This window comes from Notechis scutatus, chromosome 1, assembly GCF_049901735.1.
Source record: "Notechis scutatus isolate UNSWTSFEM ecotype Mainland chromosome 1, rNotScu1.2, whole genome shotgun sequence".
Lineage (NCBI taxonomy): Eukaryota > Metazoa > Chordata > Lepidosauria > Squamata > Elapidae > Notechis > Notechis scutatus.
This window is the reverse complement of record NC_142009.1, coordinates 147,748,763-147,762,888: the sequence shown is the minus strand read 5'-3', so window position 1 is coordinate 147,762,888 and position 14,126 is coordinate 147,748,763. Positions and strand designations below refer to the sequence as shown.

The 14,126-nt window shown below is 38.1% G+C and overlaps 1 protein-coding gene across 4 annotated transcripts in view; it reads right to left on the bottom strand.

The window, feature by feature from the left end:
• Positions 1–14,126, bottom strand: part of PLCB1 (phospholipase C beta 1) — a 486,583-nt gene that overhangs the window by 433,994 nt on the left and 38,463 nt on the right. For all 4 annotated transcript variants that reach the window (XM_026668521.2, XM_026668520.2, XM_087948394.1 and 1 more), the window contains exon 2: positions 13,748–13,825. In XM_026668521.2, coding sequence (XP_026524306.1) covers positions 13,748–13,825 — 78 coding nt within the window. The remainder of the gene's footprint in view (positions 1–13,747; positions 13,826–14,126) is intronic.

Sequence of the window (14,126 nt, the reverse complement as noted above, 5' to 3'; positions counted from 1 at the left end):
AGCTATCGTGTATTCTATTATTTTGCTCTAATATTTAATTGCACAATCACAAGTATTCAGGGCCTTTTTTTATATAAGTACCTTAATTCTGTTGAGGGAGTTCCCATTCCCACTTTCTGCCATAATTCTACCACATTAATTTTGTTAACAAGAGCCATCTATTGATCTACAAAGTAACTTGCTGAAGTGCACCCAATCCTGAATCGCTTGAGGCAGCATCCATTTTCCCTGGTGAAAATGCAATGCAAAACTGAATGCTAATACATCATTTACCCAAAATTTTCAAATATGCTGTATTTTCATATGCTGTAGAACATATTTGGAGGTAACTGCAAATCAAGGCAATCATCCCATTCGGCAATGAGTGTCAGTTCAGTTTCTAAGTAACCAAGTGCTAATTTGATGTCATTTGCCTTTACTTCATCCTATTACTACAGGGATCCAATAGCTAAACCTCATTCACTTCTCAAGATTCTTTCTTCTGTTTTAGTTATGCTTTAATCATTAGCACCGGTGATCAAAAACATACTTTTCTTTGTGCAATTTGTATCACTAAAAATGATATGCCATTTTACTAGTTTTAGTATAATAAACAATGTTTTTATATACTTCTATTAATGAGGGTAAAGGTTTGTTCTCCAAGCTTGTGGGTTGATTTCTGAATGTTTCATTACCTGACTAGGTAAACATCTTCAGAAGAGTTCACGGGATGTCAGTGTCAGTGTTTTTCTGTTTATAAGGGCTTCAGGTGTGAAAGTGTCAAGTGAGGGTCTTGTGATAGGTCAGCTGTGAGTCATCTTGTGAGTCATCTTGTGAGATTACCTCAGGTCAGGGTCACTGGGAGGTGAACTGCCAGTGGGGGGGGACTGCGTGGATTAGTTGAGAGTTGGTGCTGTCTTTGGTTGGCTGTTGGTTGATTTGGATATTGAGCAGTTCATAGGCTAGTTATAGGTCAATGTGTCTTTTGATGGAATTGCTTGTGGAGTGCCAGGCTTCAATAAACTCATGAGTGTGGTAGGCGGTAATGTGGCCAATGATTTTCGCATTGCTCCAACTGAACTGGTGCTGTTTGGTGTCGGTGTGAGTAGAGATTAAAGATTTGTGATCATGGTGCTTGACTGCCAGCCGGTGTTCATGGATCCTGGTTTTTAATTGGAGTGATGCTTGTCCCATGTGGAATTGGTTACACTGGTTACAGTTGATTTTGTACATTACATTAATCTACAAAGTTAATAGATTACATCCATTAATGCTAAAAGAATGCATGGATAGGCAAGAAAAAAAGTTGCATCATCGAATAAATCAATCCAGAGTTCTCACTTGAGGCACAAATGAACAGGTTCAAAGTATTACACCTAAGACACATTTTGCAAAGTCTTAGCTCTCCCAAGAAATGAATATTGCTGGGAAAGGTGAAAGGAAAGAGGGAGGGAAAACAACAACCAGAGGCAAGGTGGGTAGACTCAATTATACTGTCGATGGGTGAATTGTTGGAAGACCTGAAGGACCAAGTTGGGAGCAGATCCTCCTGGAGAAAAATCTATGTGGCCAGTAAGAGTCAACAATTTGCTGGCACATAATCAATCAGACTATAATTCTAAAACATTACTTTAATATTAATATTAGTAGTAGTAATTCCTGCAGTAATTACTCATCATAGAAATAGTGTCAGCTTTGGAAACCTTATTCAACGCTGCTACATAGCTTGAGAAAGGGGGTGGGTTTGATTACAATTGAGAAGCTCTAAGTAGACAAAATAGAATTCTTTTGTTAGTTCAAGGTCATGAAGTGTGGCGCAGGAACAAAAAGGATCTTACTTTGGGATTGGTTCATGTGATGTGATGATGACGGAAAAGAGGATGGGTTGTAGGATGGGACATTGTGGAAAGTTCCGGGGAATTTAGCTCCGAGATTTCACAGATATGCTAGGTGCTATTCTAATAAAGGTACTTTTGAGATGATGCTTGTCTCGGAGTTATTGATTGGAATGGAGGTTTGCTGGAACGCTGACAAGTAGTTAATGCCATAGGCGATCTGGTGGAAAATATACAAAAAGTTGAAAGGCAGGTCAGAGCATTTATTTATATTTCACAAATATAAAGTAAGATCATTAACTGCCAATCAACCTTTAGTCCTAAATTGATTAAGTTGAAGGGAAAGGTTTCCTCTTACGATGCATTTGGAGAAGCATGCACATGATTTAGAGAGGGACAAGGGCAGCTGTCTCATGACGCCTTCCAATGCATTGCGAGAAGGCAGTGCACGATTTGGAGAAGCGCATGTATGGACTCAGGAAGACCTGACATGGCCAGCAACTGCCTTGCATAGGACATTGCTGGGCACATTTCATCATGAGTGGGAAGAAGAAGATGACAACGGTCAGCTGGGGGGGCAACGTCTTGCAAAGCAGAAGATGGCAGGGGGCAGCTTGGGCTTTGCACTATGGCAGTGAGCTGGCTGGCCGTACAATAGCACAAGGATGGCAGTGGCCAGCTGAGACTGCTGAAAAACACAGGCCTCTACTTCCGCTCCAGCACTGAAAACATTACCATGGAGTGTCACTGTGGAAGGTAGCCAAAAGGGCAGAGATGGGGCAGGAGACAGCTGGTAGGAGGAACTGTAATATTCCAGCAGTCATAAGTGCTGGTGGCCTGCCAAGCATCTACACTTTGATTTTGTAACCTTGGGTGTGCTGCAGCAGCCGTAACTTTGGGAACCAAACAGTTACTGAATAACTAGTTATTAAGCAAGAACTGCTTGTATTTATTACCATCTCAATCAATCAATCATCTCAATTTGCAATTACCTGTAAATGTCTTTGCTAATAAGAAACCGCTCCAATTTGGAGGTACTAGCACTATGGAAAAATTGCATTACTTACTCATCCAACAAAAGACACCGTTCACCCTTTATTTCAACCTGAATACAGAATTAATTCATATTGTGAACTACATCAAAGGAAGTACTAACCAGACCTATCTGCAACATAAAAATATCCCTGAGCAAACATTTATTTAAAAATGGTTTGCATTTATTTATTAAAATGAATGGCTATGTTTCCAGGAGTAATATGCCCACTGTGGAAACCAAAACTTCTGTGAGTTAGTTACTGTCAAGTCTGCAGCTGCTTATTGTGAATACAGCCTCATTATGATACATTTTTAGAAATTGAGTCATAAATGTTTCTGGGTGACCAGTTATAAATAAAATGTAATCTAACCTGCCATGTTCCTGTAGTGAGTACTAGGTCATGGCAATTTTTGCATAGCAAAGAGCTGCAAGCAAAATCATCTTCTGGCAGATTATAATTGCAATGTATCACTTCACATATGTATGAGGATTTCCATCAATAAAGCAGTTTCTTTCAGGACGAACCATTTGTGCATTGTCAAGCTCCTTGACTTGTAGTCCTGAAGTCAAAGACCTACATTATTTTCTCATAGCGCAAATGCATCTTCTCCACAGCCTCTAGGTCTCATTTCATCTATAAAAGAACCATGCCACGGCATTCAAATATTAAGGTCTTTTGAAATAAGTATGCTGTAATGCAATCCTATTCCATATTTTATGATTTCAAAGGATTCCCAATCTTATTCTGAGGCCAATACAAAGCAATCCAAAATGTTGTCTCCTTCCCAATAAAATTATCAATATCTTCAGATCATCTTCACAGCCTTCTTCCAAATAAATTGAGTCGTGGTGGCGCAGTGGTTAGAATGCAGTATTGCAGGCTAACTCTGCTCACACTGCCAGGAGTTCGATTCCTTCAGTCTTGACCACCTCAGGGTTGACTCAGCTTTCCACCTTTCTCAGTGCTGTAAAATGAGGACCCAGATTGTTGCTGGCAATATGCTGACTCTGTAAACTGCTTAGAGAAGGCTTAAAGCACTGTGAAGCGGTATATAAGTTTAAGTGCTTTTGCTAAACTGATGTAAATGGTTTCTAAGAAGGGATAACTTTTATAGCATAGAATCCTTGGAAGAAAAATGCTTTGCCCCAAAATCTCACTTACTGATTTTTGGGGATAAAGGTAAAGGTAAAGGCTCCCCTTGCACATACATGCTAGTCGTTTCCGGCTCTAGGGGGCAGTGCTCATCTCCATTAAAAAGCCAAAGAGCCAGCACTGTCCGATGATGTTTCCATGGTCATGTGGCCGGCATGACTAAATGCCGAAGGTGCACGGAACGCTGTTACCTTCCCACCAAAGTGGACTCGATTTTTCCACTTTTATTTTTACATGCTTTCGAACTGCTAGGCTGGCAGAAGCTGGGACAAGTAACAGGAGCTCACTCCGTTATGCGGCACTAGGGATTCGAACCGCCAAACTGCCGACCTTTCTGATCGACAAGCTCAGCGTCTTAGCCACTGAGCCACCACATCCCTATATTTGGAGATATAAGCAGTACAAATACTGTAATCCAGTGGTAGATTTCAGCAGCAGACCGATGAACTAAATAGATAGGGTTAAACTTATTAATTTGCCTTTTCCAAAGTTACTTACAAAATGTTGAATGATACTTGTGCAACAAAATAGAGTGAAAGTGGCCATTATTTATTTTAACCCAATTGGGAAAACCTCTTGTGTTGCTGCATTCCCAAACTCCTTTCTCTCTCTGAATAGACTGATTGTCCACAGAATTAAACATTGTATACAAGGTTTTCCTGGCTCCCCTCTCTTCCCCTTTAGTCAGGAGACATTTAAAAAAAAACCAGTATTGAGGCCTTGGGGATACTTGTCCCATTTAGCATTAAGAACTAACCAACAACACTGCGGAAGGAAACGTCTTCTTAAAAAAGAGAGAAAACAGAAAAAGTATAAAATGTGTGCAATGTGCATAAAAAACAATTTTACCTAGGATTCTACAGATATTTAAATTATTCATGCAGCTTTTTGCTCTCCTAAGACACATCCACGTATGACTGATGATAATTACATCTTTTTAATCTAAAAGTTCTAACAATATATTAGAGCTAAAATGCCACACAGTTTTAGAAAAGTACTCTTCATACAGAGATATTTTTGCCAACTCTTTCCTGTAGATCTTCATCCTGATAATCCAGAGGATGTGCTTATCCTCTGTACAGATAGTCCTCAATTTACAATACTTCATTTAGTGACCATTTGAAGTTACGGCACTGAAAAAAGGGACATTATGACCATTTTTCGCACTTATGACCATTGCAGCATCTCTGTGTCATGTCACCTATTTCTTCTTCCATGTCTAGATCAAACTTTAAACTGCCAGAATGAAGCCACCTTCTTGGCTCTGTCATTGGCCAAAAATAAGTCATTATTGGTATATGTTTCTAGTAATAGCCGACATACCAGCAGATGGGCCAGGCTCTGTGTCCCTACACATTTACGTAACATGAACCTTTGGTCATGCAATCAAAATTCAGATGCTTAGCAACTGACTCATATTTATGACAGTTGCAGTGTCCTGAGGTCATGTAATCATCTTTTGCAACCATCTGACAAGCAAAGTCAATGGGGAAGCAAGATTCAAGTAAAAACCATGTTACTAATTCAGAACTACAGTGATTCACTTAATAACTATGGCAAGAAAGGTCATAAAATGGGGCAAAAATCACTTGACTGTCTCATTAACAACAGAAATGTTGGGCTCAGTTGTGGACAAGGAAGACCTAAATTCAAGTGTTTGAAGGGAACAAGACTCACTTCGGCTGATAGACATTCTTCCTATTTCCCTTGTATGTAATCCTGTATTTTCTTTATTCTATCACTGGGTGATATGCAAAAAGGATGGAATACATGCTGTATGTGTGTGAATTTGCTAAATAAGGGTCTAAATATGTGTGTTTTCAAATGAAGACCCCCACACTCTAGTATTACAGAATACATTACATAACACTAGCAAATATCACGTGCATTTCATGCATTTAATTCTGTCCCTTAGTATCTGAAGCTTGTTGCTTGAGGCCGATTCCCATATCTGTTCATTATCTTTGAATTGTTGCAAAAAGCTTTCTTTTTTGTTTCCAAGGATGGCCATGCAGCATGGTTTGCTTTGTTCATGTTGTCCTCCAGAATATGATAGCAATAGCATCTTTTCTTTTTATATTTACCTAGAGTTTCATCCTAAGTATTTCCACCCAAATGGAAATAATGGTACCAATTCCACCATGGTTCTTTGAATACAGAATGGAACACTCAAGCATTTCAAAATGAAGGCACTGTAACAATGGCAATGTCCTAGCTCCACCACCGTTTTGATGGCTCTCGGTAGCTCCAATATCCTCATTAAGATTATAAGTGTTGGATGTCTGGGAGTCTCACAGGAGACTCTCAAGTAGATAGGAAGTAGCTCCATTTGACCTACCAGCCTTTATATCAGCCAAATACAGGGTATACTCTTTTTTGCCACTGCTTCCAAATATTACTATTAAAAAAATATCTTCAATCTTCTTTGTGTTTTCTTTGTATATATTTACTCATTCAATATCTCTTGTCTGTGTATACAATATAGTCCTATAAAAAGTTATTGGCACTTCAGTATGTTCCTGGGTGACTTTTCACCCAAAACAAACATTGTCATTGCATTTTGATATTTCCTTGTTTTGAGCCAGAAAGATATATCAGAAGACTCAGAAAGTGCAAACCCAATGTACAACTTAATTTCTCACCTGTATGCACTGCTATTCTTAAAAATAAAATTCCTCCTACATATAACAGTGTTGAAAATATGCTTTTTTTTTAATAAAAAGCCAGTACAATATAACCTGAATTTATTTTTATAAAATGTGTGATTATTTACTTTGGATAAAATTAGATTACATGTGCTAAGACTGCCTATTCAAATAATAACTAGAGAAGGCATTATAACTATGCTATTTTTCTTTAATAGAAGGGAATCAGGCTGACCTGAAAGGTAACTTTTGAAACCTTTGGTTCTCAGAGATGACAAAAATCACTCACCAGAATTAACTGGGGAGTATCACAGCATCACTCCTCCTGATAGCTATATATATATATATATATATATTTTTTCTTAAGTTTATTTAAAACAAGTTTTATTTTCAAGACAAACAATACATAGATACACATAAAACAAAACATAAAAGCATAAAAAATCTCTTATCTGAAAGTTGCTTAGTCCCGGGTTAAAACTCTTGGTACAGACACAAATTCAAATTCATATTCATTTTACATACCATTTCATATCTTATTAACATTTTCAGTTTTCTATATGTCTTCTCCTCTCCTTTAAATTTTCTCAATTTTATTTTATTTTATTTATCTCCTCTCAATTCATATCATAATATTTATTATTCTTTGTCTGTTCTATTCCAGCCAGCCCTTTATTTTCCTTCTTTAAAAAAAAGAAAAAACTTCTCCTGTACACTATATGGAGTATGATGCCTTTATCTCTTTCCCCTACATTTATAATACTTAATATAAAACACATGACATATATTGGGATTCTGTCTGGTACATTCTAAAATTATATTATATTATCAAAAATAATACAAATCTATTCATTAGTATTAATATTCATTCATATCTTAAACATTTAACTCATTACTTTTCAATTAAATCACATACTTTTATGGGAGCCCTATTTTCCATAGTTATATATTATATCCCTCATCATATATTATAGCTCATTATTTCATTAAAAAGTACCTCCTTCTTCTACTTCAATTCTCATTTCACAAGAAATTTCGCTAGTATACCATATTCTAATCATTAATATTAACAATCATTTATATCTTAAACATTTTATCCATTTCGATTAAATATCATACCTTTGTGGGAACACTTATGCTTTTCAAAGATTATTACCCCACCACCACCCACATCACAATCTTGAATCATGTTTCGTTACAGTACTCCCTTTTCTTAACCAAAAATTTCACTAATTTATGTTAAATATTTTATCACATTTTAGGTTACATATTGTTTCTAATTTTCTATGTTTACTTCTAAATACAAGTATAAAAATGCAGTCTTATGTACCTTTCTAGAATCCCTTTAACCATAAAGCTTATCCATTAGCTCTAAAAAAAATTTGCTTCTTAACATCTTGCTCCCCACCATTAGGACTTCTCATCCCTTCCTTTCTTTCTTGTTTCTTCTTCTCCTTGTCCTCTTTAACCCCTTGTCTCTCCACCTCCCTTTTATTCTGCTTTCCCCCTTTCTGTTGTTTCTTAACATAATGTCCCCTTTTCACCTTATTCTTCTCTTTTTGGGCTATTTTTCCAGATCTTAAAGACCTTTTTCCCTTTTTCTCTTGCTTTTTCTCTTCTCCAGTCAAAGTCATTTGTTCATCAAAGATGGCTTCTCCTTCTTCTTTGTCCCCATCATCCTCATTCTGCTTCACATAAGTATAAACCGCCATTTCTAAGTATTGAAAAATAGTGCCAAGACCATCTTCCCCTCCTTGTTTTTCTCTTTCAAATTTTTGATATATAAGTTCCAATTCATCCATAGATGATGCCATTGTGTAGAGAAAAAGTTTTTCCAACCACCCAGATGATTTAATCAGAAGTAATTTCCAAAGGTTCCAAAGTCACCAAACAATCCAAACAGACTATTTCTTTTAGATACCTTCTTCTTCTTCACTTTCTCTTTCTGGGGTTAAAGTAATCACAAATCCTTTTCAAATATATTTTTTGGAAGTTTTTAAACCCTTTGTAATTCTAGGCAATCTTCTCCTTATTTTCAAATTTTGCTCTAATTCTTTTTTTCACTCTCCCTTACCACTCACAGCCAAAAAGGTGTTTTTTTTTTCCACTGTCACTTTAGGAAGGAGAGTAGAACAAAGAAAAAACTTTCCCCTTTAGAATATTCGCACCTTAAAACTCTCACAGGGAACAATATATACTTAGCAGCCTTCAAGATTCCAGGTCACTTTCTCCCGTCTTGTCCCGGTTAGAAGCAACTTTAACTTTTCTTTCAGCTTCCTCCCTCCTGCACCTGCTTGTCCGGCTGCAGCTTTCTTCGTGGCGGCCATTGCTGACCACCGTTCCTCCGGCTCGGGAAAAGGGGGTTTAGCCGGCTGGGGAGGGGGTTTGCGACACCCCCAAACCCCTTGCCGGATCCCCCCTGTCTTCAGCTGCCTCTGCGGGGCAGCTATATCCCCCAGATCCAAATGGATCGGGGGAACCTTGGCAGTGAACGCAGCAGGGATCGCGCGGTCGCAAATCCCTGCCGCCGCCGAAAGGTTGCAAACCGGAAGTCCCCCTGATAGCTATATTTTTATTGTCCAAGATTCCCTTTAAGTAATAAAGTATCGATAGGTGGGGTTCTTCCAAAGGATTCTGGATGCTAAAGAATGGCATGTGCTCTAAGGAGCACTATCATCATAGCTTTTATGGAAATTCCACTTTCCCTTCCCCTCCTGACATAATCAGCATTCCTAGTTGTGCTGCCTCAGAAAATTATAAATGCCCCAATTACTAAAGGTAAAAACTGCTAATAGCCAAATTATGAAAATAAATGCTTCATTTATTTAGAAACAAGTTGATATTGCTGATGAATGCTATATAGAGGTTTGCCTCATACAGTATAGTTTGTGTGCATTTTATTTAATGTTTCCACCATTTCATCATTTAGCATTTAGACTTATATACCGCTTCACAAAAAGGGACGCTGTGGCTCAGTGGCCAAGATGCTGAGCTTGTCAATCAGAAAAGTCGGCAGTTTGGCGGTTCAAATCCCTCGCGTCGCATAATAGACTAAGCTCCTATTACTTGTTCCAGCTTCTGCCAACCTAACAGTTCGAAAGCATGTAAAAATGCAAGTAGAAAAATAGGAACCACTTTGATGGGAAGGTAACAGCGTTCCGAGCGCCTTCAGTGTTTAGTCATGCTGGCCACATGACCACGGAGACGTCTTTGGACAGCGCTGGCTCTTCAGCTGGAAACGACTAGCATGTATGTGCAAGGAGTACTTTTACTGTACCGCTTTATAGTGCTTTACACTACCACTTTATAGTGCTTTTTTTCTCTAAGTGGTTTACATAGTCAGCATATTGCCCCCAACAATCTGGGTCCTCATTTCAAGATATTATACTATGCATTCGCTTCCAGTCATTTTGAATATTCTTGGGCCACACCAAAATAGAACTAGAGCAAATTAACAGTCCCAAGAACTTATACCGTGAGAACATCTAAATTACACTCTAGTGAGGGGACAAGGGAAAGACTCCTCAACTGCAAGAAAAGTTGCAATTTCTTTTATCGCTTGGTGAATCAGTCTACTGACTACAAGTAGTCCTCGACTTATGAGCACAATTGAGCCCAACATTTTTGTTGCTAAGCGAGACATTTGTTAAGTGAGTTTTGCCCTATTTTTCTTGCCACAGTTGTTTAAGTTAGTAACATGGTTGCTAAATGAATCTGGCTTCCCCACTGACTTGTCAGGAGGTGGCAAAAGGGGACCACATGACCCCAGGATAATGCAACCGTCATAAATATGAGCCAGTTGCCAAGGGTCTCAATTTTGATCATGTGACTTTTGGGGAAATGGTCATAAGTCTTTTTTTTTTCAGTGCTGTTGAGTGGTCACTAAATAAACTGTTGTAAGTCAAGGATTATCTGAACAAACACCTACAGATAAACAAAACATCATATGTAAAACAGAGACATTTTTCAATGTACATTTTTTTCCAGCTCATCTAGTGGTAGCCTATTAGAAGAAATTAGAAGAAAATACCACTCTTAACTTTTTTCTCTAGCAATAAAATACAACACTCAGAGCACTTCCTTGCAGACTTCTCTATTAATATGCACTTTCATTGATCAATCAATATGACTTCCCTAACAGACTCACAGTTAATCAAATCATCTTGCCACTTAATCATTTCTGAGTCTTGCCCACCCATAAGCAACTTGAGGTTGAAATAGCTATGAAAAAAAAATGGCAACTGAATTATTTGACTCCAAGCTTCTTGTTTTTCTTCTTGCCACATGGTCATGTGTCCAAAAAAAAAAAAAAAGACCCATGTAAAGCCTGGGGCAAAACTCAATCATGGTTTGGCCAAGAAATCATAAACACCCCAAAATGTGCTATCATGACAATACTAATAAAAGTCTAGTAATAAAACGACCCAGTTTAATCTAGTGGTTAAAGCACCAGGCTAAAAACCAGGAGACCATACATTCTAATCCCGCCTCAGCCATGAAAGCCAGCTGGCAACCTTGGGCCAGTCACTACCTCTCAGTCCAACTCACCTCATAGGCAGTGGTGCGATTCAACTGGTGTAACAACTGGTTCGGTGAGCCACGCGCTCTGTGTTTAAAAAAGCCCATTTTCAGCTCTAATACTTACCTTCTACTGCAGACCCTTGAATAAAACACCTGAGGCGCGGCACACCTCACTGACGCGTGAATCAGCTGTGCTCTAAAAAAACAAAATAAAGCACAGGAAAGAGGAGGGGCGGGTGGGCGGGCCCACATGCTCGTCGGAGCGAACCGGTTCTGAACCAGCTGATGATCAGAACTAGGGGTTTGCCCGAACCGGGAGAATCCCTGCTCATAGGATTGCTGTTGTTGTAGGGAAAAATAGGAGGAGAAAGCAGGGGTGAAAGTCAACATTTTGCCGGCTCTTTGGGCGTGGGCGTGGCTTGGTATAATAGCAACTGGGGCGATTTTTTACCGATTCAAATCGTCCCTACCACCTCTCCATCTTGGTGGGCCAAGGTGGTTGAATTTCACCCCTGGGAGAAAGGCGTGTTGGCTATGTTAACTACCTTTGGTTATTGTAAAAATAATAAAGGTGGGATACAAACAAACAAATTTAAAAAAAAACTGCACTCAGAATAATCCTCTTTCTCGGTATGTTAATCATCGTTTTCATACCACCAGCCTTGTGCAAGTCTGTCTAAAAAAAAAATTCATGTCTGTGTATAAGGATTTATGCCCAAACTACAATATGTGAAATGAATATTTGATCTTCTGATGTTCTATTTTTACCTAAATAAAGCTTCAAGGGATCTGTATTTTACCACTGACATTTGTGGCAGTTTTATTCACTGCTAGGATTGTGGTCACTCCAGAAAATACTTCTACTCTACATATTAAATCTAAACAAAATAGGTACGTTTTAAAATCTTAAGCAATTTAAGTCAGGTACACAATTTAGATGAATTTTAAACCTTTTTTTTATTAGTGTCTCTGCTCCAATGTAAACCATCCCCTGGACTTTTCTGTGTTTATATTTAAATAAAACAGGAACTTTGAGTAAGACATTAGCTTGCTATGTTTATGCTGTAGTCCTTCAAATGATCAAAAAGGCCATTAAGAGTATAACAAATGAAGCAAATGGCTGCTATTGGATTCTCAAAGATCATAAACCAGAGGTGGTATTCAGCAGGTTATGACCAGTTCTGGAGAACCAGTAGTGGAAATTTTGAGTAGTTCGGAGAACCGGCGAATACCACCTCTGACTGGCCCCACCCCCATCTATTCTCTGCCTCCCGAGTCCCAGCTGATTGGCTGGGTCTTCTTTTGTTGCCCTGCACAGGAGAACAGAGCTGGAAAGCAGGTTAGTGGGGTGGGGAGGGAATGAGATTTTGCAGTATCCTTCCCCTGCCACACCTACCAAACCACACCCACCAAGTCACACCATACCCATCAAGCCACGCCCACAGAACCGGTAGCAAAAAAAATTGAATCCCACCACTGTCATAAACTTATGTAGAACTTCACCTCAATATCTAAATTATAAATTCAGAAATGATAGCTACTCTACCAAAATGCTTTTGTAAACTCAAAAATATAAAGTTGGCTTGTGTTCTTTGAGAGTATAAAAAACAAGAGCACAACTGGAAATTTGCTTATTCCCTCTTAGTATACTACTCATCATAGAATTTAGATAAATATATAGATAAATCTTATCATCATAGAAGATTTACATAAACTTTCCTGTTTCTTTTTTTCTAATCATTTTCTAGTAACTGGAAGGCAAATGCTGGAATTTAGTACAGATTCTTCCCATGAAACTTTTTGTAACTAATCCTTCAGTAGCTGCCAACACTGACTGTAAATAAGTGTCCTATTGCTAAACAAGTCTTTCAAACAACTAATCTGTTTTTGTTTTGCCAAACAGAGCCTTAAAAGATACACCCTGGTAAATATTTCTAAATCTATTAACTAAAGAGAAAAATACTCATCTGATCTTTACATAATAGGGCATTTTACATATCTATGATCCCACAAATAATTATTTCAAGAATTTTATGTGATGCCATTCTTTCAAGATACTTGGTTTCTTCTAAATCAACAGGAAGCACAAAACCCTAGGAAGCACAAGATTATATGTGAAGATATACTGAGTGAGTGAGTGCATCCTTCCTCAGTATATCGTATATCGTATTTCAAACTTGTTTCTACAGTTCATAAATTGCAAAATGCCCCCCTTGGTGGATATGTCTTTCACTTGTGGCTAAATTTCTCTAACTTAACCCTTTTCTAGAGATGTTGGAATCAATGGCAATGCTTGCTGGCAGTGATAAGGGGTTGCAATTCAATGTATTTAAACAGGCTGGCCAAGTATCCACAGCTTTAAGTATCAGCAATCAAAAGAATTTGCAATCCGCACTGCTGACAGTCAGAATTCAGTGATCCTCTGAAAATATATGCCAACCCAGTGCAAATGATGAACGCACTCAAGTGAGGTCTCATACTAACCAACAATGATTCAAGTCTCTAAATCATATCAACAAAGGGATCTCATTAAAAAGAAACGTGAAATGCTAATTCAAGCAGTTCAGAATATTTTTACCTTATTTTGATCTGTCCAGTATAAGAAAAATCCGTGTGGGTCTGTTCTGAGAAAAACCGTTGTCACGCTAGTAGAATCCTACACAAAAACAAAGGATACAGAATTAACATGTGACATAATCTTGAGCAGAAACTGTTTAGCTCATAACATATACATATAGAAATGTATCCAACTTATATACATATAGAACGGTATCTAGAGGGAAGTACATTTAAACTACTGTAATTTGTTGTGTGCTCATAAACCATTCACATAAACCATTTGAACAGACTAGGTAAATATGAGGGTGCCAATTAAGTATACTAGTATACTTTTATAACTCTATCTACCTCAGGTGTGTCCATGGGTTGCACGTAGCCCTGGACAGCTAGTAATGTGG